We start from the raw sequence: 27,288 nt of genomic DNA, 5'->3' as shown, positions 1-27,288 counted from the left end.
ATTAAATTTTGTATCTATTACTGAAAATTTTTCAAAGTCAGAGTTGAATTTCTGATTGAAATAAGTAAAGTTTTGAGAGAAAGAGGCTTCCAACCCTACTAGTGCCTCCCAGATATTATTCAGCGTTACTGTTTGAGGTCTATCTGGTAAATATGACTTGGTAGTTCCAAGTCAGAGGAAGGAGCCAACACTGATTGTATTCCGGCTGCCTCACGGTGTTCCCCAAGGACGTTATCTCCTCCACTTGCACCCGCTGTTTCTACAGCAGGGTAAGTCGGCGTCTCCGGCAGCGATTCGGCACCCACGCCAGGAGACCCCATCGTTCTTTGTAAATCCAGGGTACTCTGGGCCGCACTCAATGCCGTCGCCGGCATGGGAGGAGGATTCCTCGTTTCGGGGCTGAAAGATGTTTCTTGTTCAAGCCGGAAGAGTGGGACACTTTTCCCCACATTTTTCAGCAGTGAAGACAGACCTGCAGTTGCACCTGGAGTTAGGAAACGGTCTATCGTTCCAGCTACTGGCAAAATGGGAGTCGCAGGACTGACACGTTGTTTGCCCCTTCTCTTAGGCATTATTTATGAACAAAGAAATAGCAAGTTCCAGGAATAATGAGCGGGTAAGTCCAGAGCTGTTTCCGACGCTACCTACTCAGACGACATCTTTGTCCCCCAAAGAAGACATCGGAGCTGGGCATTTTTACTAAGGTGGTGATTAAAAAACTGTGCCAATATATTTTGAGTTCGATGAGGGGAGTGTGCAGGACATCCGTCTTCAGAGAGTGCATCACAGTGCGGGGCTGCAGCGTGATTCTGCCCCGAGAGACACAATAGCTTGTTTTCTGGATTTTCCTACTAAAGAAATTATTTTGTCTAAAGCAAGACAACAGAAGGCGATTCAATGGAAAAACTATAGGATTGGAGTATACCAAGATTTGGCTAGAAGTACGCTACAAAAACGCAGATCATTTAGGGAGGTCACAGTATTCATGCGAGCTAAGGGGATTCGTTACAGATGGCTTTTCCCCTTTGCTATGTGGCTCACAGTGGAGGGAAAATTGAGAAAAGTGAAGACGCCGGAGGAAGCGTGGGAGGCATTAAGAGCGCTGGGCTGTGCGGGCGTTCCAGTCTAGGAGCAGCAGGCACAGTCGGTGGTGGAACCAAGAATGGATTCAGCATGGCAGGTGGTGGCAGCTCGTGGGAAGAAGGTGGACAAGAGGGCTTCCTGATAACCATAGGGAGCAGGAGCAGAGACATGACTACTGAAACTGCAAGGACAATGAACATTCGCAATGTTTTGTGAAGAGAGGATCCTAGGTGGGAATTGTAAGGAGCTGGGGGAGGATAAGGGTAGGTAGGGGAGGGGGACACTTATAGGTCATTAGGAATACAGAGGAGAGGAAGGGACTGGAAGTAGAAGGGAATGGATGTCTGAATGGGTGATAAAAAGTGTGTGTGTGGGGGGGGGGGAGATAAGGAGGGATAGAGTAACGGCCATATCTAGAGGACTGTATGAGAGGGGTCTGGGGTTTACAGTTGCGAGGGGGCCTCGGGGGGGGGGGGAGAAGGAAGTACCTTTTATTAGGCTGATCGATTCGATCAAGATCAGCACGAGGGGGGGGGGAACAAAAGGGGGGGGGGAGTGGGCAAGAGAAGGAGGGGAAAGGAGAGACATTGGGGATGGGATCTTGGAATGTGAATGGACTTTTAATAACCATGGAGAATGAAGTAGTTATGAAGGAATCGTATAAGCTGAAGTGGGATGTGACCTTTATGCAAGACACACACTTGAGACTGAGGGATGCGCATTTGTTACGAGGAAAACCTTATAGGGAGGTGGTGGTGCATCAGAGCGAGGGGGGGGGGGGAGGACAGGAGGAGTGGCCATCCTTACAGGGCAGATCTGCGGGTTGACCATTACTAACAAATTTAAGGACACAACAGGGAGATGTGTAGCCATTAGGGGACTGTTGCAGGGAAAGGAGATTACATTGGTTAACATCTATGCCCCTAATGTAGGGCAGTGGGGATTTTATCATACTTTATGGCAGGAGATTCAAGGATTTTCTGGAGGGCAGGTGATCGTGGGCGGGGATTTCAATATCACCGCAGATACCCGGCTGGATCACTCTGGGGGAGGGGGCATAACGACATAGAACGTTGATGAGAACGAAGCCTAAACTCAACGACCTGCTCAGAATAACCTTACTTAACCAGTTTAGCACGAACCAGAGCCAGGCCGTAAGAATCAATCCGAAAGCGGATTAACGACAGAACTATACGACAAGAAATGTCGCCGGACCGGAAGTCTGAAGAGAAGGTCATCCAGACGACGTCGAAGATCGGCTCACCACGTGCTTGGAGGCCCGTCCAGTTCCACCAAAGACAGACGACCCCTGTGCGTCTGAACCTTCTCACGAAAATGCTTTATCAGAAGCATACCGTAGACCGGCTGAGCAGGATTGTAGAAGATCTCCCACGCCCTGCACTAAGGAATCCTTGCGACAACCGAAGCATAGAGGAAATTTTGCATTGCCAGAGGAGGCAAACCAATCCATTCTAGGAGTCCCCCAACAATCGACTAACAGCCGAGACACCACTTCACTTAGCGACCACCAGTGTGAGACGAGAGGAACAAAACTGCCTGACCATTTAGGATCCCTGCTACTTGAGCCGATGAAAGAACCAACAGATGGATCTCCATGCATTGAAACAGTAGCACCACCTCTCGCTCCAACGGGAGACTCCCCGTTCCTCCTTAGCAATTGAAAATTGCGACCGCTGTGGCCTTGTCCGACCGTACTGGAGATACTCGGCCTCTGAGAAGAAGAAAACACCTCTGGAAATCCAGAAGAATGTTTGTATCATCGAAAAGGTTGATTGAAACCAATGTATTCTGACAAGATCAAAAATTGTGAGCAAACTGCCTCTGACAGTTAGCTCCCCAGGCGAGGAGACTGGCAACTGTTGGCACTACAGAACAGCTGGACTGAGCTAGAGGAATACATTTGGACCAATTGGACTCCCGAAGCCACCAATGTAGACTGGTCTTCACTAGGAGCGAAAGAGGCAAAGTTTGATGTGGGAAAAAAAACTTCTGAGATGAGCACCTTGACCAACAGCGAGCTCTGACAAAACGTCACTTGAGTCCAGGTCCTGTCATCGCCTAGATCGCTACCAACATAGCTACCAAACCTGCAGAGAACCTACCGCTGGTGGGCTGGAAATCAGTCCAAAGCGACAAATTTGAGTCTGCAACCTGCTGTCTGGAGCCAACAGAAGAGCAGGCGACCCTACCTCGTGTCGAACCTCACCCCCAAATACTCTATGAACTGAGAAAGTAGAAGACTGCTTTTCTGCACCTTGATTGCTTTTCTGTACATCGACTACCCAACATAGGGACTGCAAGGACTGTACCAGCAACCAATCGCCCGAATAAAGATGAACTACAAAGGGCTCCGTTGAGAGAACTGTCACCATAACTACCCTGACATCAGTAAAGGCACGAGGAACAAATGCCAACTGAAAATGGTGGAGTAGCCCTGCAAAACAAAAAGAACGAAGGAAACGTTGATGTGCAGGATGAACAGGAATGTGAAAGTAGGCCTCTGTAAGATCGAGAGAGGTCAGAAACTCCCCCACACTAAATAATAAACAAGCCATAAGGTACCAACCGATAAGAGAGCACCTAAAGGGCTAGCTTAACCGCCATGAGATCTAAAATTGGACGGAAAGAACCCTCTTTCTTGTGAACTAGAAAGCAAACAGAGAAAAGATCTGACACTGATCCTCCCAAGAGACAGGAGAAATGGCTTGAAAGTGCAGAACCCTGCAGAGAGAAGCTCTGACGGCCCCGGCATTTGCTGCTAACATGGTAAGGAGATTCTGCGGAAAACCACCAGCAAAGGGAGAGCGAATAACGCGTACCCTACTTGAATAATCTCCAATACCCACTGAGCCGAAGCAGTCTGGGCCCACCAAGAAGCGCCAACAGGGAGAAGATACTAAACCTGCACAACTTCATTGCTGAGAGCAGGAGTACCAATTTGCATGCGTGTGACCGCAGTAAGACATATAAAAACAGAGGTATGCCAAAATGCTATAACACTTGAAATTGCGCCAATACAGAATCTTACTGGTAGGCGACTTGTTGGGGGGAAAACCCCCCAAAGGAATCAGAATTCAAAGAGGATTAACTGGATAATGCTGCGAAAATCATCACTAAGTAAATGAAAGCCAGACATTCAATGGACCGCCTGGGAGCAGAAGTGGCTACTATTGGAGGCGGGAGTCTGAGCATGATGGACCTACTGTCTGTCCAAGAATGACAACCAATTATGCTCTTATATTCCCATTCAGCTTCTAGCACATGAATCTGATCAAACAAAAATAACTACTAGCCCTACCTATGGCTGAAACGAACTGGCTAGTTAGAAGTCAGTGTTAACACTAAAACAGGTAGGAGACAGCTGTGCACACCCCCTAGAAATCTAATGCTGCTGCTGTTTATTGGCCCAGCATTGGACTAAGGATATACAAAAATAATTGTAAAGTAAAGCTTGAAAAGACTGCCTTAAAAGCTACGTATTCTAGACCTATTCCACTGAAAGGTGGAAAAAAGGAGGAGGGGAGGAGGAAAGAGAGAACAGAAAAGATGGTTTATCTGAATATATATATAGTGCTCCCCACAAAAGAATCGCAGACAGTGGACAACCAAACTGGCTGTACCCCCAAACTAGCCATCTGTAGAACTGTATGACATTACAGATCTCAGCAGCATAAAGCGAATGCTACATACCTGTAGAAGGTATTCTCCGAGGACAGCAGGCTGATTGTTCTCACTGATGGGTTGACGTCCTCGGCAGCCCCCTCCATCGGAAAGTTTACTAGCAAAGGCCTTTGCTAGTCCTCGCGCGCCCACGCGCACCGCGCATGCGCGGCCGTCTTCCCGCCCGAAACCGGCTCGAGCCGGCCAGTCCAGTATGTAGCAAGACAATACACTTCAAGGGAAGACTCAACTCCAAAGGGGAGGCGGGCGGGTTTGTGAGAACAATCAGCCTGCTGTCCTCGGAGAATACCTTCTACAGGTATGTAGCATTCGCTTTCTCCGAGGACAAGCAGGCTGCTTGTTCTCACTGATGGGGTATCCCTAGCCCCCAGGCTCACTCAAAACAACAACCATGGTCAATTGGGCCTCGCAACGGCGAGGACATAACTGAGATTGACCTAAAAAATTTACCAACTAACTGAGAGTGTAGCCTGGAACAGAACAAACAGGGCCCTCGGGGGGTGGAGTTGGATCCTAAAGCCCAAACAGGTTCTGAAGAACTGACTGCCCGAACCGACTGTCGCGTCGGGTATCCTGCTGCAGGCAGTAATGAGATGTGAATGTGTGGACAGATGACCACGTCGCAGCTTTGCAAATTTCTTCAATGGAGGCTGACTTCAAGTGGGCTACCGACGCAGCCATGGCTCTAACATTATGAGCCGTGACATGACCCTCAAGAGCCAGCCCCGCCTGGGCGTAAGTGAAGGAAATGCAATCTGCTAGCCAATTGGATATGGTGCGTTTCCTACAGCCACTCCCCTCCTATTGGGATCAAAGAAACAAACAATTGGGCGGACTGTCTGTGGGCTGTGTCCGCTCCAGGTAGAAGGCCAATGCTCTCTTGCAGTCCAATGTGTGCAGCTGACGTTCAGCAGGGCAGGAATGAGGACGGGGGAAAGAATGTTGGCAAGACAATTGACTGGTTCAGATGGAACTCCGACACAACCTTTGGCAAGAACTTAGGGTGAGTGCGGAGGACTACTCTGTTATGATGAAATTTGGTGTAAGGGGCCTGGGCTACCAGGGCCTGAAGCTCACTGACTCTACGAGCTGAAGTAACTGCCACCAAGAAAATGACCTTCCAGGTCAAGTACTTCAGATGGCAGGAGTTCAGTGGCTCAAAAGGAGGTTTCATCAGCTGGGTGAGAACGACATTGAGATCCCATGACACTGTAAAAGGCTTGACAGGGGGCTTTGACAAAAGCAAGCCTCTCATGAAGCGAACAACTAAAGGCTGTCCTGAGATCGGCTTACCTTCCACATGGTAATGGTAAGCACTGATTGCACTAAGGTGAACCCTTACAGAGTTGGTCTTGAGACCAGACTCAGACAAGTGCAGAAGGTATTCAAGCAGGGTCTGTGTAGGACAAGAGCGAGGATCTAGGGCCTTGCTGTCACACCAGACGGCAAACCTCCTCCAATGGAAGAAGTAACTTCTCTTAGTGGAATCTTTCCTGGAAGCAAGCAAGATGCGGGAGACACCCTCGGACAGACCCAAAGAGGCAAAGTCTACGCCCTCAACATCCAGGCCGTAAGAGCCAGCGACTGGAGGCTGGGATGCAGAAGTGCCCCTTCGTCCTGTGTGATGAGGGTCGGAAAACACTCCAATCTCCACGGTTCTTCGGAGGACAACTCCAGAAGAAGAGGGAACCAGATCTGACGCGGCCAAAAAGGAGCAATCAGAATCATGGTGCCTCGGTCTTGCTTGAGTTTCAACAAAGTCTTCCCCACCAGAGGTATGGGAGGATAAGCATACAGCAGGCCCTCCCCCCAGTCCCAGGAGGAGGCATCCGATGCCAGTCTGCCGTGGGCCTGAAGCCTGGAACAGAACTGAGGGACTTTGTGGTTCACTCGAGATGCGAAGAGATCTACCAAGGGGGTGCCCCACACCTGGAAGATCTGTCGTACCACACGGGAATTGAGCGACCACTCGTGAGGTTGCATAATCCTGCTCAACCTGTCGGCCAGACTGTTGTTTACGCCTGCCAGATATGTGGCTTGGAGCCCCATGCCGTGACGGCGAGCCAGAGCCACATGCTGACGGCTTCCTGACACAGGGGGCGCGATCCGGTGCCCCCCTGCTTGTTGACATAGTACATGGCAACCTGGTTGTCTGTCTGAATTTGGATAATTTGGTGGGACAGCGATCTCTGAAAGCCTTCAGAACGTTCAGATCGCTCGTAACTCCAGGAGATTGATCTGCAGATCGCGTTCCTGGAGGGACCAGCTTCCTTGGGTGTGAAGCCCATCGACATGAGCTCCCCATCCCAGGAGGGACGCATCCGTGGTCAGCACCTTTTGTGGCTGAGGAATTTGGAAGGGACGTCCCAGAGTCAAATTGGATCAAATCGTCCACCAATATAGGGATTTGAGAAAACTCGTGGACAGGTGGATCACGTCCTCTAGACCCCCAGCGGCCTGATACCAATGGGAGGCTAGGGTCCATTGAGCAGATCTCATGTGAAGACGGGCCATGGGCGTCACATGAACTGTGGAGGCCATGTGGCCCAGCAATCTCAACATCTGCCGAGCTGTGATCTGCTGGGACGCTCGCACCCGCGAGACGAGGGACAACAAGTTGGTGGCTCTCGTCTCTGGGAGATAGGCGCGAGCCGTCCGAGAATCCAGCAGAGCTCCTATGAATTCGAGTCTCTGCACTGGGAGAAGATGGGACTTTGGATAATTTATCACAAACCCCAGTAGCTCCAGGAGGCGAATAGTCATCTGCATGGACTGCAGGGCTCCTGCCTCGGATGTGTTCTTCACCAGCCAATCGTCGAGATATGGGAACACGTGCACCCCCAGCCTGCGAAGTGCCGCTGCTACTACAGCCAAGCACTTTGTGAACACCCTGGGCGCAGAGGCGAGCCCAAAGGGTAGCACACAATACTGGAAGTGGCGTGTGCCCAGCTGAAATCGCAGATACTGTCTGTGAGCTGGCAGTATCGGGATGTGAGTGTAGGCATCCTTCAAGTCCAGAGAGCATAGCCAATCGTTTTGCTGATCATGGGGAGGAGGGTGCCCAGGGAAAGCATCCTGAACTTTTCTTTACGAGATATTTGTTCAGGGCCCTTAGGTCTAGGATGGGACGCATCCCCCCTGTTTTCTTTTCCACAAGGAAGTACCTGGAATAGAATCCCAGCCCTTCCTGCCCGGATGGCACGGGCTCGACCGCATTGGCGCTGAGAAGGGCGGAGAGTTCCTCTGCAAGTACCTGCTTGTGCTGGAAGCTGAAAGACTGAGCTCCCGGTGGACAATTTGGAGGTTTTGAGGCCAAATTGAGGGTGTATCCTTGCCGGACTATTTGCAGAACCCACTGATCGGAAGTTATGAGAGGCCACCTTTGGTGAAAAGCTATCAACCTCCCCCCGACCGGCAGGTCGCCCGGCACTGACACTTGTATGTCGGCTATGCCCTGCTGGAGCCAGTCAAAAGCTCGCCCCTTGCTTTTGCTGGGGAGCCGCGGGGCCTTGCTGAGTCGCACGCTGCTGACGAGAGTGAGCGCGCTGGGGCTTAGCCTGGGCCGCAGGCTGTCGGGAAGGAGGATTGTACCTACGCTTACCAGAAGCATAGGGACCAGTCTTCCTTCCCCCGAAAAATCTTCTACCTGTAGAGGTAGATGCTGAAGGCTGCCGGCGGGAGAACTTGTCGAATGCGGTGTCCCGCTGGTGGAGAGACTCTACCACCTGTTCGACTTTTTCCCCAAAATGTTGTCCGCACGGCAAGGCGAGTCCGCAATCCGCTGCTGGATTCTATTCTCCAGGTCGGCGGCACGCAGCCATGAGAGCCTGCGCATCACCACACCTTGAGCAGCGGCCCTGGACACAACATCAAAAGTGTCATAAACTCCTCTGGCCAGGAATTTTCTGCACGCCTTCAGCTGCCTGACCACCTCCTGAAAAGGCTTGGCTTGCTCAGGGGGAAGAGCATCAACCAAGCCCGCCAACTGCCGCACATTGTTCCGCATGTGTATGCTCGTGTAGAGCTGGTAAGACTGGATCTTGGCCACGAGCATAGAAGAATGGTAGGCCTTCCTCCCAAAGGAGTCTAAGGTTCTAGGGTCTTTGCCCGGGGGCGCCGAAGCATGCTCCCTAGAACTCTTAGCCTTCTTTAGGGCCAAATCCACAACTCCAGAGTCATGAGGCAACTGAGTGCGCATCAGCTCTGGGTCCCCATGGATCCGGTACTGGGACTCGATCTTCTTGGGAATGTGGGGATTACTTAATGGCTTGGTCCAGTTCGCAAGCAATGTCTTTTTCAGGACATGGTGCAAGGGAACAGTGGACGCTTCCTTAGGTGGAGAAGGATAGTCCAAGAGCTCAAACATTTCAGCCCTGGGCTCGTCCTCCACAACCACCGGGAAGGGGATGGCCGTAGACATCTCCCGGACAAAGGAAGCGAAAGACAGACTCTCAGGAGGAGAAAGCTGCCTTTCAGGAGAGGGAGTGGGATCAGAAGGAAGACCCCCAGACTCCTCGTCAGAGAAATATCTGGGGTCTTCTTCGTCCTCCCACGAGGCCTCACCCTCGGTGTCAGACACAAGTTCACGGACCTGTGTCTGCAACCTCGCCCGGCTCGACTCCATGGAGCCACGTCCACGATGGGGGCGTCGAGAGGTAGACTCCCTCGCCCGCATCGGCGAAGCTCCCTCCGCCGACGTAGTCGGGGAGCCTTCCTGGGAGGTGGCCGCGGTCGGCACCGCACGCGGTACCGACGTCGGGGACCTCAACCTGGGCGATGGACCAGCCGGCGCCACGCTCGACGGTACCGGAGGCGCAAGCACCGCCGGTACCGGAGGGGTAGGGCGCAACAGCTCTCCCAGAATCTCTGGGAGAACGGCCCGGAGGCTCTCGTTCAGAGTGGCTGCAGAAAAAGGCTGAGAGGTCGATGCAGGCGTCGACGTCAGAACCTGTTCCGGGCGAGGAGGCTGTTCCAGGCTGTCCAGAGTGGAGCGCATCGACACCTCCTGAACAGAGGGTGAGCGGTCCTCTCGGTGCCGATGCCTGCTGAGTGCCGACTCCCTCGGCGACCCAGAGCTCTCGGTGCCGACACGGGGAGGAGACCGGTGTCGATGCTTCTTCGACTTCTTCCGAAGCATGTCACCGGAGCTCCCCGGCACCGACGAGGAGGACGTAGAATCCATCCGTCGCTTCCTCGGGGCCGAGACCGAAGAGGGTCGATCCCGGGGGGGCTGTACCGCAGGAGCCCTCAGGGTAGGAGGAGACCCACCCGAAGGCTCACCGCCACCAGCAGGGATGAATGGACAGCCCTCACCTGCACTCCTGACGATGCACCTCCGTCCGACGACATCAGCAGACGAAGTCTCGGTACCACCGACGTCGATGCAGTCGCCCGATGCCTCGGCGCCGATGCAGAGGTCCTATGCCTCGATGCAGTCGATGGAGCGGCAGCCAAGGAAGATGGTCCGGACGCTGACGACGTCGATGCACTCGATGCCTCCGGTGCCGATGCCGACGAAGAGCCCGAGAACAAAACGTTCCACTGGGCTAATCTCGCTACCTGAGTCCGCCTTTGTAACAGGGAACACAGACTGCAGTTCTGAGGGCGGTGCTGGGCCTCTAGACACTGAAGACACGCAGAGTGCCTATCAGTGAGCGAGATTACCCGGGCGCACTGGGTGCACTTCTTGAAGCCGCTGGAAGGCTTCGATGTCATGGGCGGAAAAATCACGCCGGCGAAATCAAAGGCCGAAATGGCGAAAATTGAAGCACCAAAATTTAAAGGGAGAAAAATCTCGACCGAGGCCAAACTAGGCCTACCCCGACAACGAAAGAAAACTTACGGGGCAAAAGCTGTGAAAATTACGGGAAGGGCAGAAAACCCGAAAGGGTCTTCCGGAACACTTCCGGAGCGCTTCCCGAACTTTTTCAACGAAAAACAAGGAAAAAACACGTCGAAAAGGACGCGCGAGGTCGACTCTCTGGGGCACGAACGGCGTAACACGACCGTACCGAGCGCGGACGAAAGAAGACTGGCCGGCTCGAGCCGGTTTCGGGCGGGAAGACGGCCGCGCATGCGCGGTGCGCATGGGCGCGCGAGGACTAGCAAAGGCCTTTGCTAGTAAACTTTCCGATGGAGGGGGCTGCCGAGGACGTCAACCCATCAGTGAGAACAAGCAGCCTGCTTGTCCTCGGAGAATAATAACATAGCCACAGCATTTATTTATCTGCTGCATTTGCATCACACATTTTCTTACATATTTGCAGCACTCATGATACACCAAAAAAAACCAGCACCCTGGTAGTCCTTCAGAATTGAACAGAAAACGGACCACACAGCAGCCCCTAAATCTCGCGGCTGCAACTGAATAGCTACAGAGTTCCCTTACATCGGGAAAACAAAATAAACAAGAAACAGCTGATCCAGTTAACAGCTGATCGCTAGGGAGCTGCCTTGCTCCTTCTCACTGCCCAGAAACGGCTCTGCATACACAGCAGACCGGGAGGCTCTCTTTTCTTTTTTTTCTTTTTTTTTTAACAGCAGCTGCCTCTCCCTCTTCTAAAGCTTCCCTCCTCGAGGGGCTTTAGGAAACTCTTAAACTGCTTGAGAAAGCAAACAGGCTAGCGGAAGACAAATGAGCCAGCACCAGGGAGATTGGGGGGGGGGGGGGGAGTGACTCGGCCTTCCGAGTGCAGCAGCCCCAAGGCTCTGAGGGACCCACAGGGGTTTCAGGCGTCAAATAGCAGGTTTTTTTTTTTTTTTCAAACAAATGACAGGGACACAGAACAAAAAGGATACCAACACTTAAAAGTTAACCAAAAGAGAAAAAAGTATAGAAAAAAGACAGACTGAAGGGCTCATCACCTTCCACCTGCTGGAGACTGAGATTACTGGATCTTTCTCTAGCTGGCAAGGGCTCTTTTTGGCTGGCTAGAGTCAACTTTTTTCTCAGTCTCCACCTGTTGGAAGGCGTACACAACCCATCAGTCACATTCTGGGCCGGTCCGGAGGGACGCTAAGGAAGAGGAGATTGGGAAGGGAAGAATATATTTTGCAGGGTTATGCAGGAAAATATGCAAGTGTATTCAATTCCCCAGCATGCAAATATTCTATAATTTGTGTAAAATCAATTGCTATAACCAGGATAAAATCATACATCCACTAAAATACCCACTCTGATGATGGATCAAAATATGTACGATCAGCCACTCATTCTAACTAAACTCATCCATTACACCTACTAGTGTATGTAACTTGAGAAGTGAACTTTTATAACATTTAGTTTAAGAGGAACATTACTTCTAGGAGATTTCTCCAAAATGTGCAAAGAATTCCCTATTTCTGCAGAATTCTGCCATCCCATGCAGAACTTTGTGCATTCTGCTTTTCCAGTGCATGGCGGTACAAAGTGTTCACTTTCCAGCCACCTCCCTCCCAGCACACTTAACGCTTCCGCATGGCAAGTGTGAGAGGAGTTGCCCAGCCGCACATCAGGCTGCTGCTTCCTCCTCCTCTGCCACCTTGGCCTAGCTGTTCCTTAAAGCCAAGCAGCTGTATAGAGGGCCAATGCAGCTCAAAGGAATACTCGGACCTGGGACAGCAGAGGAGGGGGATGCAGCCTGAAATGTGACTGTGCAGCTCCTCCTCTTGGTGCGCTGTAGTGGTGTGATTGCAGGAGGGAGGGAGTGGGGGGGGGGGGGGGGGGCTGTAAAAAGGTGGATGGAGTGTGTGTGCGCTGTGGGGATTGAGGCAGAGAAAAATAAGGTGTGGGTTTACCAGGGAGTGGGGGAAAGATACCTTAGGAGTGGACAGAACAGGAGTCTTGCTGGGAGTTAGGGGGAAGCATATAAAAGGCAGTGAAGGCTGAGGGATGAGGAGAGAACACTCTAGAAGGCAGAATGCTGTTTGAGGGTACATAACAGGTGAACAAAAGGTGGGTAGAAGCTTCTAGGCATTCTGTCACAGGAGACTACCTTAGAAAAGGGGTAGAAAAAGCTGGAGATTGAATTTAACAAGGGAAGGGATACTACCGAAGGGAAATGGAGAAGGTGGAACCTGAGGGAAACCGCTGTGATGGTGGTGTGGAGTGGTATTTCATGCCTGGTATGTTTTCTTAGTAGCCAGCAGAGTTATAGTAAAAGTTTTACTCTCGAGAAAATTCTGCACAAGAAAATTACAAATAGTGTGCAGAATTTTATAGAAGTCCCCCATTATAAGGGATATCCCTTATAATGGGGGACTTCTATAAAATTCTGCACACTATTTGCAATTTTCTTGTGCAGAATTTTCTCGAGAGTAAAACTTGTACTATAATTCTGCTGGCTACTAAGAAAACATACCAATGGTTCCCAAACCTGGTATTAGAGGCACCCCAGCAAGTTAGGTTTTCAGGATATCCACAATGAATATTCATGAGACAAATTTGCATGCTCTGCCCCCACTGCATGCAAATCTCATATGAATATTCATTGTGGATTACCTGAAAACCCGACTAGCTGGGGTGCCTCCAGGACCAGGTTTGGGAACCATTTATATCTATGTAAGTGGAGCACAAAAAAAAAAAAAAAAAGTCTATTCAAAATAGGAATAGTCATTACCTGTTAAATGCAGCTCCTGTGCCCCAAATAAATGTTGGGCCCGGCTGCTCCTGCAGCTCTGCAAAGGAAACATGGTTGTTTTTGTTACAAAAAACAAAACAAAACAAAACAAAAAAAACTTTACTGCACACACACACACAAAAAAAAAAGTTACATCACATCTAATTAGTACCCCTGTTTACATAAAATATACAGGGGCTTTGTACATTTTTTCACATCCTGCTGTTTATAAAGTTAGATTCAGACAATTCAATCTGTTCTTAAGCAACTAATTATAGCACTTCTTGTAAAAGGAGTGATCCTTCTCTGAGAGCATCAGCGACCAGTTACTTACCTTCCATTTGGTTATATTCATTAGTACAATTCTAACAATCTGATCTATCCATGATCAAAAACTGGTCTCCATAAACAGAGGACCCCGCTCAATAATGCTAAAAACCAATTGTGTATTAAATCTAGATCTTCTCTTCAATTCCCCTCCTCCCCACAACTTCAACACATCAACATACTGTTGATACTCCTCCCAACCCCTGGGTATCCAGGTACAGATGTTTCCAAAAGTCATTCCTAGTCAACATACGTCATATGATCATGACCCTCTCAGCTTGTGATTTCCACCATAACATGAAACGGTCTCAGAATTTTCAGTGCTCTGCCAATTTATTCACCTATATCATCTACATGCAGTAACTTGTTCCATTAATCTCTAAACCATCTCATCTCTGCTGGCAGTGTTGTCTTCCAACTTTTACCAGTACTACTTTTAACTGACAATACAGGTAGTCTTACAAGTCCATCTATCCTCTTGCTTCCCAATTTGGTCATTACATTTAAAAAAGACAGCACTGCAGTGTTAAATCTTACCAGCCTTGTGATCTCCCCAAATCATATCCATCAACCCTGCTCTTTTGGCTCTATGCATTAAGTACATAAGTAATGCCATACTGGGAAAAGACCAAAGACTCATCAAGCCCAGCATCCTGTCCCCAACAGCGGCAAATCCAGGTCAAGGGCACCTGGCAGCTTCCCAAACGTACAAACATTCTATACATGTTATTCCCGAAATTGTGGATTTTTCCAAGTACATTTAGTAGCGGTCTATGGACTTGTCCTTTAGGAAACCGTCCAAAACCCTTTTTAAACTCTGCCAAGCTAACCGCCTTCACCACATTCTCCGGCAACGAATTTCAGAATTTAATTACGCGTTGGGTGAAGAAAAATTCTCTCCTATTTGTTTTAAATGTACTACACTGTAATTTCATCGCATGCCCCCTAGTGCTATTTTTGGAAAGCGCGAACAGATGCTTCACATCCACCTGTTCCACTCATTATTTTATATACCTCTATCATGTCTCCCCCTCAGCCGTCTCTTCTTCAAGCTGAAAAGCCCTAGCCTCCTTAGGCTTTCTTTATAGGGATGTCGTCCCATCCCCGCTATCATTTTTGTTGCCCTTCGCTGCACCTTTTCCAATTCCACTATATCTTTCTTGAGATGCGGCAACCAGAATTGAACACAATACTCAAGCATAGGTACAATCCTCCTGCCCGTCAGCCTGCCCAGGCTCTGCCCCAGCGCGCTCGTTCGCATCAACAGCATGCAACCAAGCCAGCCCCTGCGGCTCCCCAGCAACAGCATTATAACATCCTCACACCTGTTTTCTATACCTTTCCTAATACCCAACATTCTATTCGCTTTCCAAGCCGCAGCAGTACACTGAGCAGAAGGTTTCAGTGTATTATCAACGACGCCACCCAGATCCCTTTCTTGGTCCGTAACTCCTAACGTGGAACCTTGCATGACGTAGCTATAATTTGTGTTCTTTTTTCCCACATGCATCACCTTGCACTTGCTCACATTAAAAGTCATCTGCAATTTAGCCGCCCAGTCTCGTAAGGTCCTTCTGTAATTTTTCACAATCCTCTCGCCAATTAACGACTTTGAATAACTTTGTGTCATCACCAAATTTAATTACCTCGCTAGTTACTCCCATCTCTAAATCATTTATAAATATATTAAAGAGCAGCGGTCCTAGCACTGACCCCTGAGGAACCCCACTAACTACCCTTCTCCATTGTGAATACTGACCATTTAACCCCACTCTGTTTCCTATCCTTCAACCAGTTTTTAATCCACAATAGGACATTACCTCCTATCCCATGACCCTCCAATTTCCTCTGTAGCCTTTCATGAGGCACCTTGTCAAACGCCTTTTGAAAATCCAGATACACAATATCAACCGGCTCCTCTTTGTCAGATCAAAGTGTATAAAGCTGGAGATGTGGAAGAGAGGGTAACATTTCCCATCCTCTCACCCCCCTTTTTTTAAAGACTTAATTATAACTGCAATCAAAAAGTGTATCACTTTTACAAAAAGAAAAATCTTACAACAAACCATTGTAAAACAATCTTAACAAAAAAAGCACAATGTCTACATCAACCAACTGCTATATAAGTGCAATGGCATGTCAAACTAGGCAGAGTATACTTTCCAAGAAGCAGATACCTGTAGCACGTTTTCTCCGAGATGACTCTCCAGCCCTCCCTCCCCCCCCCCCCCACGAATCTGTGCCTGGGGGTGGGGTGTCGGGTCATGGTTTCTGCTCCTACAGGGGGGGGGGGGGGGGGGGGGGGGGGGGGGGAGAGGGGGGCTGCTGCTACACTGGGTGGGGGGGGGGGGGGGGGGGATGGGGAGCCTGCTAGCATGCAAATACATGCTGGACAGGGCTCACCATTCCTCCACAATGGTCTGCAAACCCTAATCCCAGCTCCGAGCTGGTGTAGGGGTTGTTGCAGACAGCACAACAATGTTTGCCATGGTGTTCGCTGATCATCGGGGAGGAATACATTTAGCATGCATTTGCATACTACTTGAACTAAAAGCCCCGTTTTGCATCCATTTGCATGCTAATTGCATTCGGAGCTCGCAAGCACTTTGTTTCACGCACTTGGGGGCTCTGATCATGGGGCGATAGCAAATGCAGGCGCTAGTATGGCACTAACAGCCTCTAGCACCTGCGTTTGCTTCTGATCATTTGGGCATAAGTGTAATGGACAATATGTTGAAACCTTCAGCTCAGTGTATGGTCACAACAAAAAAAGCAAACTATGTTGGGGATTATTAGGAAAGAAATAAGAGAATAAAGCAAACAATACCTCTTCATGGCAAGACTGCACCTTGAGTATTGTGTGCAAGTTTGGTCTCTGCATCTTAAAAAAAAAAAAAAAAAGAACTGGAATGGCACAGAAAAAAAATCAAAGCAAATGAGGGGATGGAAGGACCCATAAGAGGAAAGGCTAAAAAGTTTAGCTCCAGACCGATCCAATGCTGGGTCCATTACAGCGTTAAAACCACCACCCAAAATCAGGGAACCCTGTACAAAAGTGGCAAGTGTGCTTTTCACTTTAGTAAAAAAAAGGCCCCTTGCTGCTCGTTCGGGGCGTACACAGAGGCCACAGTTAGATCTACTTGGTCTAGCACTATACGCACAAACAGGAACCTTCCCCCAGGGTCTCGTTTAATCCGCATGGTGGAGGAGTGGCCTCGTGGTTAGGGTGGTGGACTTTGGTCCTGGGGAACTGAGGAACTGAGTTAGATTCCCACTTCAGGCACAGGCAGCTTCATGTGACTCTGGGCAAGTCACTTAACCCTCCATTGCCCCATGTAAGCTGCATTGAGCCTGCCATGAGTGGGAAAGCGCGGGGTACAAATGTAACAAAAATAAAAATTATCTACGCCGCCACCGATGCATGAAGCATCACCGCCACCCCTCGCTTTGAACCTTCGGTAGAAGAGGCAAAAATAATGTGCGGGTAGCTGGGGTGAGAAAGGAGTTTCTCATGTTTCCGGCGAAGGTGCATTTCCTGTAACAAAACTATTTGTGGCTTTAGGTGCAGCAGCTCCTCAAAAGTCTTTTGCCTTTTCTGAGGCATGTTTAGGCCCCTAACATTATAGGACATAATCTTTAAGTCAGCACTCATGTCTAATTGGTGACAAGGTCCCCCGCCATTCTTGCGAGAGGAGCCAGCCCGCATCGTGATAGCAAACCACATTTTCCAAGCAGTAGGTCGGGCCCAACCTTCCCTCCCCTCCCCCACCCACTACCCCTCCCTCCCACTCAGTCCCTCCCTTTTCCCCCACGGAAACACCAGTCAGAGGAGACATATCCCCTAAATGGGAATTGAGGAAGCAACCCACCAACTCCCGACAGCCCAACCCACTACACTCCCCGACTCCCCCAACCCCGCCCCATCTTCCACCCCATAACTCCCCAGTCCCATACCATAGCCCACCGCAGCATACTACAATCAATCCTAGACCATTCATTCATTCATTCCCCTCCCTCCCTTCCTCCGCTTTCTATTCCCTCCCCCCCAGCACACACTCCCCATAGCCCTCTTACAGTCCCAGTACTTGTACCCAATTGTGCCCCAGAACCCGGGCTCCAAACAGAGCATTGCCCTGCACGGCAGAACAGTTGCAAGTCTCCCTAATTAGAACTTCAGTCCCCATAACACTGTCCAAAAGCTCACGAACCCTCCACTCAGGTTTGTCACCTGGACTAAGTCTCTTAAAACCTTCCTCAGGATAGTTCAGGTCTCCTCTGCTCCTTCACGTTTTTTCGGGTTGCGCCGATTGGCGGACTCAGGGACCCACTTCCATCTTTGTAGCTGGCGCCAATGCCCCCTGCAGCGCATTTGTTGAGGCCAGTCCCGCTTCATGGAGAGTCCCCCATGCTTCTTTCAACGACTGAACTCTGTGCTTAGTTCCTTGCAGCGTGTACAACAGCGAAAAAGGGAAACCCCATCTGTAAGGGATGCGCTCTTTAGCTAATATGTCCAGAGCCGGCTTCATCAGACGTCTCTGTTGTAAAGTAAATTACGAGAGGTCCTGGTAAACTGATATTTTAGCTTCGCCATACTCAAAGTCCTGCGCCTTCCGCACTCGATTAAGTATCTTCTCTTTCACCTCATATTTGTGAAATCTTGTGATAATGTCCGCACTCTATTGTCCTGCCTCTTGCCAAGTGCTCTATGTGCCCTCTCCACCGCTCCTTCCTCTGGGCCCAGTAGCGTTGCACACATGGTTCTCACAATCTGCGGAACATCCTCGGTCTCACCACCTTCAGGCACCCCCCTGAACCTTAGATCGTTCCTCCTGCTTCTATTTTCTAAATTGTCGCGTTTGTATTCCAATTCAGCGTTTTTCTTTGCCAAATCTTGGCGGTGTATTCTCGTGGGCGCTCAGGGTTTCAGCATGTTCATCCAGTCTCGTCTCAACGTCCTCTACCCTGCCCCCCCACCTCACGCAGGTCTGTGCTCAGCGCTTCCATGCGATCGAGGATCTCGTCCTTCGATCCCTTGATATCTTGTATTTTAGACAGAAGTTGACGGAGCTCGGAGGAAATACCTTTTTTTTTTAGTGGGGGGGCTGCCGCGATTCGGCCAAAGATAATGCAGAATCAGAGTCAGACGGAGACGCTCGAGCTGCAGATTCATGGCACTTAGAAGCCCTCCTCCTGGTGGCCGCTCCGATTCTTTATTTCGCGCTGCAGCGGATTTACTCATTGTTGCTGGCGCTTTAGTGATCGCGTCTCCCGTTTTTCAGCCCACTGCGGAACCGGGGACCGCTGGTAGTTACTTTTTGGAGGTTCAGGAAGTGGGAGCTCAAGAGCTAGGCTGCCATTCTGAGCAATGACGTCACTTCCGAAATACTTTTTAACTTAAAATGTGTCACAATGTGTCTCCTCTCTGTATTTTTTTTTTAATATACTAAAAGCTTTTTCTTCAGTGCACCCACCGTTCTCACATCTCCCAACTTCATACAAACTTGGGTCGTTTCATTTAAACATGTCAAATTATCTGTTGAGGCAGTGCCACTGAATACATACACAACTTGAATACCCAAATTAGATAGATATTTCAAGCTATACCTGCTGTTTGTGCAGCTTGATATTTAATTTAAATATTTTTGGCTGACTATTGCCATAGAAACCAACCCTCCCCTCCCCCGTTTGAAGAAAACTGCCAGAATCCATTTAAGTGGCCAGAATTTAAAAAACAAACATACTTGACATTGGGAACATACATTAGTAGATTGGGCCTCAACCAGAAAGTAGTCCACTCACACCACTTGTTACATCTCTGCCAACAAACCAAGTATGGTGAAGGACTGGACTGCAGTCTCAACATGCTGCTATTCACAATTCACTCACTGCAACAATGGCCTTGATAATCAAGGCTCCTAGGTTGCTGTCTCCTTACCTTTATCCCAGTCTTCATCACATGGTGGTGGTTGCCATCTCTCTGGTATAACCTCCTCTCTCCGGTAACTTCTGGTCTCCTGAACTGAAATAACCAAGATAGCGAATAAGCAAAATGATACCCAATTTAATCAAAAAGAAGGCAAATGTTTCAAAAGGATATACAGTGCACTCCATTTAAAGTGCACGTCAGAAAAGAGCATGCTCTGTTTATATTTCAACATTTTTATTGATGACAGTTCATAATAAACACCTCCAGATAATATAAGTATACAGAGATTCAAATAAGAAATTGTACACAACTTATACAAACTTATATAGTCCATCAAAAAAATTTTTTTTAACATTTTCCTCCCCACCCCTCCCCTTTCCTCTTTGCTAGTTTCAACAGTTTTTATTGATATTTTAACAGTTGTAAAATGTGTAATTAACATTTGACATTTGGTATTATACTTCCTACTTATGTATATACAACCTGAACTGTTATCCTCAGTGTTTTAATTCCCCTCCCTCTCATCTTCCCCCATGATGACCCAAATGCTTACAGATATCGTGAAACTAACAGCACAATAAAGTGATTAAATCAACTGATGTTCCTTGTTGTGTGATAGGTATTATTGTTGTATCTGAGTTAGGCTATTGATCATTGTAATTCTTTAAAGCTTGTTCGAAAATGGACATTCTTTATGAACTTTCCCCCTTTCCCCTCTTCCCCCTATCCCTACCTCTCCCTCCCCACCCCTCCCCTATGATCCAATAAAGTTTAACTGTGGTTGTTGTCCTATCAGTGTATACCCACATCTCAAAGCGTATTAAGTACTAGGCTCCGGCCTCTCTGAGACAATGTATCTATCATAGGTCCACAGATTTTAAGAAAACATTTTTTCCGGCGGCAGCTACCTTTTGCTTCTCTTGCTTCCCATGTCAGCAAGAGGTGTATCTGGTTGCGCCAATGCCAATATTCAGGGGGCCTATCTGACGTCCAGTTTTGTAAGATGCATTTTTTTGCTACTAAGCAGAGCTTACGACATAGCAACGTCTCATCTGTCGTAAGGCCTCGAAATGCCCCTGGGCAGTCCAGTACTAATTGTAGGGGGGTGCCCACTATTTTCCGTGATGTGGTGGAAGTCAAAAAATTCACTACTTTCCTCCAAAATGACCTCACTTTTATACATTCCCAAAATGCATGATAAAAGGAATTTTCAGCTAGCTTGCATTTCAAACAGGTTGGCGTGTCGATCCCTCCCATTCTAAAGAGCTGGAGCTGTGTAAAGTATGCTCTATGTATCACCCGGAATGCGCATTCTCTATAAGTTACACCACTGATCAGTTTGGGGATGCTCCGAATATAGGCTGTTATATCCCAGTTATCTAAATTTGCCCCCGTATCTGCCTCCCACCGTTCATGGAGTGGCAATCACTCCCTTTGTGTCGTCAGTGTCCACAGTTTTTTTTGGATTTGGGAGATCGAGGGAGCCTCATCTGATATGTCATCATAAAATTGTTTGACTTTTTCTCCCAGTTGAAACTTTAGCGCTTCCTCATCTAAGGAGTGGACATAGTGTCTTACCTGACCATACCCAAAAGCATCCCCCCAGCCCCCACCCTCAGCTGGTATGAGTTGTCTGAGGGGCTTAATTTTCCCTTCCCCGTCTAATAGTGTCCGTAGACATGTGATACCTCTAGCTGTCCATTGCTGAAAAACTGGATTATCCATACCCGGTGCGAACATCGGATTTCCTCTTATGGTCAACAATTCTGATGTATGTGGCTTGCCCCCTATTTTCTTCCCCCAAATTTTCCATGCCTCTTGTAGGGGGAGCAATAGAATACTACTTCTAAAAGTCTTGGGTATCCAGGTAGTAGTGAGATGCAGCAAGGTGACTAAATTATAAGGACTAAAGTATGTTTTTTCCAACTGTAGTGGTGAATGTGTGTTTGTGGAAAAGATCCAATCTCTCACCAGCCGTAACAAACTAGCTATATTATAATATTGCAAGTTAGGCAAACCAAGACCGCCCTGTTGCCAGGCTCCCAGCAGAAACTGAATCTTGAGCTTAGCTTTTTTTTGTGCCCAACAAAACCGCCCCACTAGCTTATAAAAACGCTTGATATCTTTCTGTAGTAATTTCAGCGGCAAAACTTGTAGCACATATAGCCACCTGGGCAGAATTACCATTCGTATAAGACAGACCCGACCTATCAATGGCACTGGAAGCAACTTCCACTTTGTCAATTGTTGTTCTGTTTGGCTTAACAGCTCGGTGACATTTATTCTATAGATATCCTTTGTCTGTGAAGCCAAAAAGACTCCCAAATAGCGGAAAGGGCCTTCCGTCCATCTCAAAGGGAAATCATTTTTCCAAAGGGTTTTGGTATGTAATGGAATTGCCAAGGCCTCAGATTTATCGAGATTTAATTTGAATCCTGAGTAATCCCCATACTCCTTAAATACTTCAATAAGATCTTCAAGTGATTGTTTGGGATTAGTGAGAATCACTAATAAATCATCGGCAAATGCTGCAACTTTAAATCCCATTGCTCCTACCGCGACTCCCCTAATGGATCTAGCTGAGATTATGTCTCGAATCAAGGGGTCTAGGTATAATGCGAATAGTAATGGGGAGAGAGGGCATCCCTGTCTGGTCCCTCTAGAGATCTCGAAGCTCACAGACCACCTCCCATTGACCAAGACTTTTGCTCGAGGCGAAGTATATAGGGCTTTAATTGCTTGCACAAACCAACCCGAGAAGCCATAATTGTCCAAAACTGAGAACAAAAAAGGCCACTCCACGCGGTCAAATGCCTTTTCGGCATCAAAGCTGACCATCAGCGCTTGTTCTGAGTTCCTCCTGAGGTGTTCTAGGGCCAATATGATACTTCGCATGTTCTTAGTTACAGAACGTCCCTGAACAAATCCCACTTGAGCTTCATGAATCAAATGCGGTAATATTTTTCCTAGCCTCTTAGCTAATATCTTTGCTAGCAATTTGACCTCATAATTTAATAGGGAAATAGGTCTATATGATGACACAAGTTGCTCATCACGTTTCGGCTTTGGCAGCACTATTATCTGGGCTAAATTAAGGTGTTCCGGCAGCTTCCCCTTTATCACCCATTCATTGAAAACCTCCGCTAATATCGGAGTAATGTGGTCGCTCATTAATTTATAAAATTCGGTTTTTAGCCCGTCTGGCCCCGGCGCTTTCCCCAGTTTACTTTGGGTAATTGCCCAAGTGACTTCATCACAACTTATGGGTTCATTCAGGTGTTCCAACTCTATCTGGTCCAACGATGGTATGTCGATATTCTGCAAATAAGAGTCATTCTGTACTCCCTGGTTATCCCCAGCACTATATAATTGTTGATATTATTCCTGGAAAATATTGCTAATTTCTGTATCCTTATTTAATAATTTGCCGTCCTTGCCTTTAATAGCAGCTATATGTCTTGATATAGATGGGGGGTTTATCAGTTTAGCCAAGAATTTGCCACCCTTATTACCATGTTTATAAAGTTGAAAGCGGTAATAAGTTTGGGACTTCACTGCCCTCTCATGTAATATTGAATTTACTTCGGTCTGAATCGAGATTAATTCTTTATGCCCCCGAGGTCGGATTCTGCCCATATTGTTTTTTCAAGCGTGCAAGTTGTTTTTCCAACCGCAGTAGTTCTCTATCCCGTTGTTTTTTGTAGTTACTGACATAACTAATGACCTCCCCTCGGAGGACCACCTTTGCTGCTTCCAAATATGTAGTTGTCTCCATTACGGACCCCTCGTTGAATTGTCTATATTCGTCCCATTTAGCTATTAGGTAATCTTTAAATTTCCCATTCGAATAGAGGTAGCTAGGGAATGTCCAACCTCCCTCTCTCTGGGAATTGTCGCCCCCCTCTTGCCAGGTCATCCAAACTGTAGCGTGATCAGATATCACGCAAGGACCTATCTCCGCTTTATCTACATACGTAAACATCGTACGTGAGATTAACAGATAATCTATCCTGGAGTGGGTCTGGTGAGCTCTAGATTGGTGTGTGTATTCCCTTTCTGTTGGGTGCAGAGTACGCCAAACATCTATCAAGTCTAATGTATTGCACATATCTGGTAGCCCTCTAGTACTAGAGTTCTTTCGCACCAATGGCGGATGTGATTTATCAACTAGAGGATCCCATGTCATATTGAAGTCTCCACCTATCATTACCGGGAGGGCCTCCATTTTGGCTATAGTCGCAGTTACTTTTTTGTAAAATTTGAGGTTCAGCGTGTTTGGGGCATACACACTACCTAATATTACTTGTTTTCTAGCAATAGTAGCTGTACAAAAAACAAAACGCCCTTCTGTGTCTTTATGTATGTTATGAATTTTGGATACTACCCCCTTTCTCAAAAGAATGGCCACACCCCCTTTGTTGCCCGCCGCTGGTGAGGCGATACAGTCCCCTACCCACCATTTAATCAACTTTGCGTGTTCTTCATCCGATAAATGGGTTTCTTGCATTAATACTATGTCTGCTCTTAATCTTTGTAAATACTGTAAGATTTTTGATCTTTTGATGGGGGAGTGTATTCCCCCCACATTCCATGTCATTATTTTGATCATCTTACATGGTGTAAGTTCCCCTTATCTTTAGATGGAAAAACTGTTTTTGTGTGTGAGAGAAGCCATCCCAGCCTATGGCTTCCCTCTTTCTTATACTTTAGTTGTCTCGTTCGTCTGGGTACCATATATATAATGGTCCATCGTGTATGCTCAACAGCCACAGTCACGAGTATAATCCCCTGCATTGCCCCCCTTCGTCGTCGGTTTCCCCCCCCCCCCCTTTACCTTCCCTTCCCAAATCCCCCTCCCCCTATCCTCCTTCCGTGTGCTTCCTTGTATGAAGCCGTCACTTAATAACGCTAACCCACCTTGTCCCCCAGTCCCGAACCAGTAAAATCCCAAATCTTAAACTCTCCTCTTATCCCTGCGGTGTAACAATATAACATTTTAACATTCCCTAAATGAAATATTCTTTATAGTCTCCGTCTTGAATTCCCCCAACATTCTACACATTTTAATTGCAACATCATTAACAGGTGAATTTAATTACCAACATGAACAGTCAATAGAGCTGCCATCTTCAGTTCCAGAGGCACTTTCTGTTTTTCGCCAAAGGACTTCCCAGGCACCATGTGCAGTGTTGCAGTAAATCGTGTCCATCGCCAGATTTATATCATTCTGTACTCATTGCTGCCAGATCTTGTTGGCTCATGCAGGCTCCCCATCCTCAAAGTTATTATTGTCAGAGTGTTCCAACTTTTTCAGAAAGTCTTTGGCCTCCTTGTCTGACATAAAGGAGTGAAGTTTACCTTTGTGTGTTACTTTCAGAGTAGCAGGGTACTGCAAGGTAAAACGGATCTTCATTTCAAAAAGCCTTGAACACACCGGTGAGAATGCCCTTCTCTTAGCCGCAATTCCTGCCGAATAATCTTGAAAGCAGAGTACTTTGGTATTTTCATATGCCAGAGCCTTATTTGATCTTGCTGCCTGCAATATATGTTGTTTGTGCATAAAATTAAGCACTCTGCAGATAATTACTCGTGGCTTAGGATTATCCATCTGGCGTACTCCCAACCGGTGTGCTCGTTCAATTCGTAAGGGGCCAAGCTCTGCTGGAAAGTCAATGATGTGAGTCAGCCATTGTTCTAGGACTTTCTCCAGCTGTTTTCCACCCAGCGCTTCGGGGAGACCTACTAAGCGGATATTATTCCGCCTGGAGCGGTTTTCCAGGTCTTCGATTTTGGTTTCTAGATCTGATACCTTTTTCTGTAGATTTTGTTGCGTTTCTTCCACTCCTGGTATTCTGTTTTCCACCTCACTAGCTTTGGATTGAAACGCCATGCATTCCTTGGTCAGGCTCTCCAATTTTGCATCTAGTTGTTCCAATTTACTATCTAACTTCCAGTCAAGTGGGGCCAGTCGGCGGTCTAACAATTCTTCCATCACTCCCGTTAATTCGGAAGTGATCTCGGCGATCCATGCGGACGACACCGATGGGCTCGTTTCGGGGGAAGTCGCCGCCATCTTGTCTTCTGTTATCCGTCCCCGCTGCCTTTCCTTTTGAGCTGACTTTGCTGCCATGACCGAGTTTTCGCCCGCTCTAGGTAGCCAGTAACCGGCACGAAGTCTTACTCGATGCAGTAATGCGATTTTGGTGGGAATGATTCTCTCGCAGCTGTGGGGATGATCAGGTAGGTTTCGGAGAGACGTTCACCGACACCCTCTCTCCACCATAGCGTCACGTGACCTCAAGAGCATGCTCTGTTTAACTGCATGCCGTACTTCGGTCCCGTTTTTGGTGCCATCAATTTCTATGGGGACAAACTTTGGTTTAGCGCACCACTGATAAGTGCAAGATTCGCTTATATGCATGGTTTAAGACCGCTCCTCTGCAGGGAAGACTCCGCATAAGCGCATGCATGGAATATAGAAGCCGATTGGCGCGTGACAACCAATGAGATTTCAAATTTACCGCCCCTTTAACTGCCACAAGCAGAATAAGTGAAAGAATGTTGTTAAGAGTGTACACTGGGGTCGGGGGTCTTTGTCGCCATGAAACTGTAAGACTAACACTGGCTGAATGAATAGAAGTTCTTAAATTAGAAAACAAAGTCAAGCATCTATTGCTAAAGAATATGGTGTCAATCCCAGTCAAATTTCACGTGTCTTGAAGCAGAAAGACCAGCTTCTGGAAGACTGGCAAAACAATACAAATCCACAACAGAAACGAAAACGTGCGGGAAAAACTGAGGAGGTAGAAGATGCTCATCTTCGGTGGTTTTCTCGAGTCAGGAGCAGTTTCCTGTCAGTGGTCCACTGCTTAAGGAGAAAGCTAACCAGGTAGCAGAAAGTCTTGGACTGACTGAATTCAAAGCCACTGTTGGATGGTTGGAAAGATGGAAGGAGAGGAACAGCATAAAATGCATAATTGCCAATTTCAAACAACATTATCAGGCTCTTCTGCTACGTCGTCTGATGAGCGTTATGGATGACCAGACTGGGAAGGATAAACGTGCGGCTGAACTGGCTCGTAAGCTATCACTGTTGGATTCCCTACATATGCAGAAAGAAGCCTAGACCCATGTAACAGAGGCAACCATTGTGAACTGCTACAAGCGGGCAAGCTTCGTTAAGGATGTGGAGAGGGATGAAACAGATGCAGCTGTTGCAAACGCATCAGATGAACAGGTTAATGAAATCCCAGCCAGTGTTACTGAAGAGGAGTTCCATTGCTACGTAGCTGTTGATTTCAATCTACAAACAACTGACAGCACTGATGTCAAGATAGGCAACAATAACTGATAATGAAACAGAGGATGAAATGAGCAGTGAGGCACATGCTGATGAAATTCAACAACCTCCTCCTGTCACTTTTGCAAGAGCGCTGGAGAGTCTGAAAACCATGCGGGCCACTGGATGTCAGTGCTATGACAGTTTTTACCATCTGGCAGTCTATGGAACTCACAGACCCAATAGCGTTGAGGACTATAACTTCAAGTAAGCCTAACGTTAGTTAACGGAGACTGTATACTGTATGTATAATAAAACAGTACTGTACATATGTTTATCAGATATCAAGCTTCTTTGGGTCACAACGGTAAGTG

General features: G+C 47.8%; 1 protein-coding gene across 5 annotated transcripts in view; it reads right to left on the bottom strand.

The window, feature by feature from the left end:
• Window positions 1-27,288, bottom strand: part of LOC115465071 (gametocyte-specific factor 1-like) — a 153,901-nt gene that overhangs the window by 60,405 nt on the left and 66,208 nt on the right. For all 5 annotated transcript variants that reach the window (XM_030195471.1, XM_030195472.1, XM_030195475.1 and 2 more), the window contains exons 6-7: window positions 19,645-19,728; window positions 13,383-13,440 (exon numbers count right to left, since the gene is read on the bottom strand). In XM_030195471.1, the coding sequence (XP_030051331.1) occupies window positions 13,383-13,440; window positions 19,645-19,728 (142 nt within the window). The remainder of the gene's footprint in view (window positions 1-13,382; window positions 13,441-19,644; window positions 19,729-27,288) is intronic.

Source organism: Microcaecilia unicolor, chromosome 3, assembly GCF_901765095.1.
Source record: "Microcaecilia unicolor chromosome 3, aMicUni1.1, whole genome shotgun sequence".
Taxonomy (NCBI): Eukaryota; Metazoa; Chordata; class Amphibia; order Gymnophiona; family Siphonopidae; genus Microcaecilia; species Microcaecilia unicolor.
This window is presented reverse-complemented; position numbering and strand designations above follow the sequence as displayed.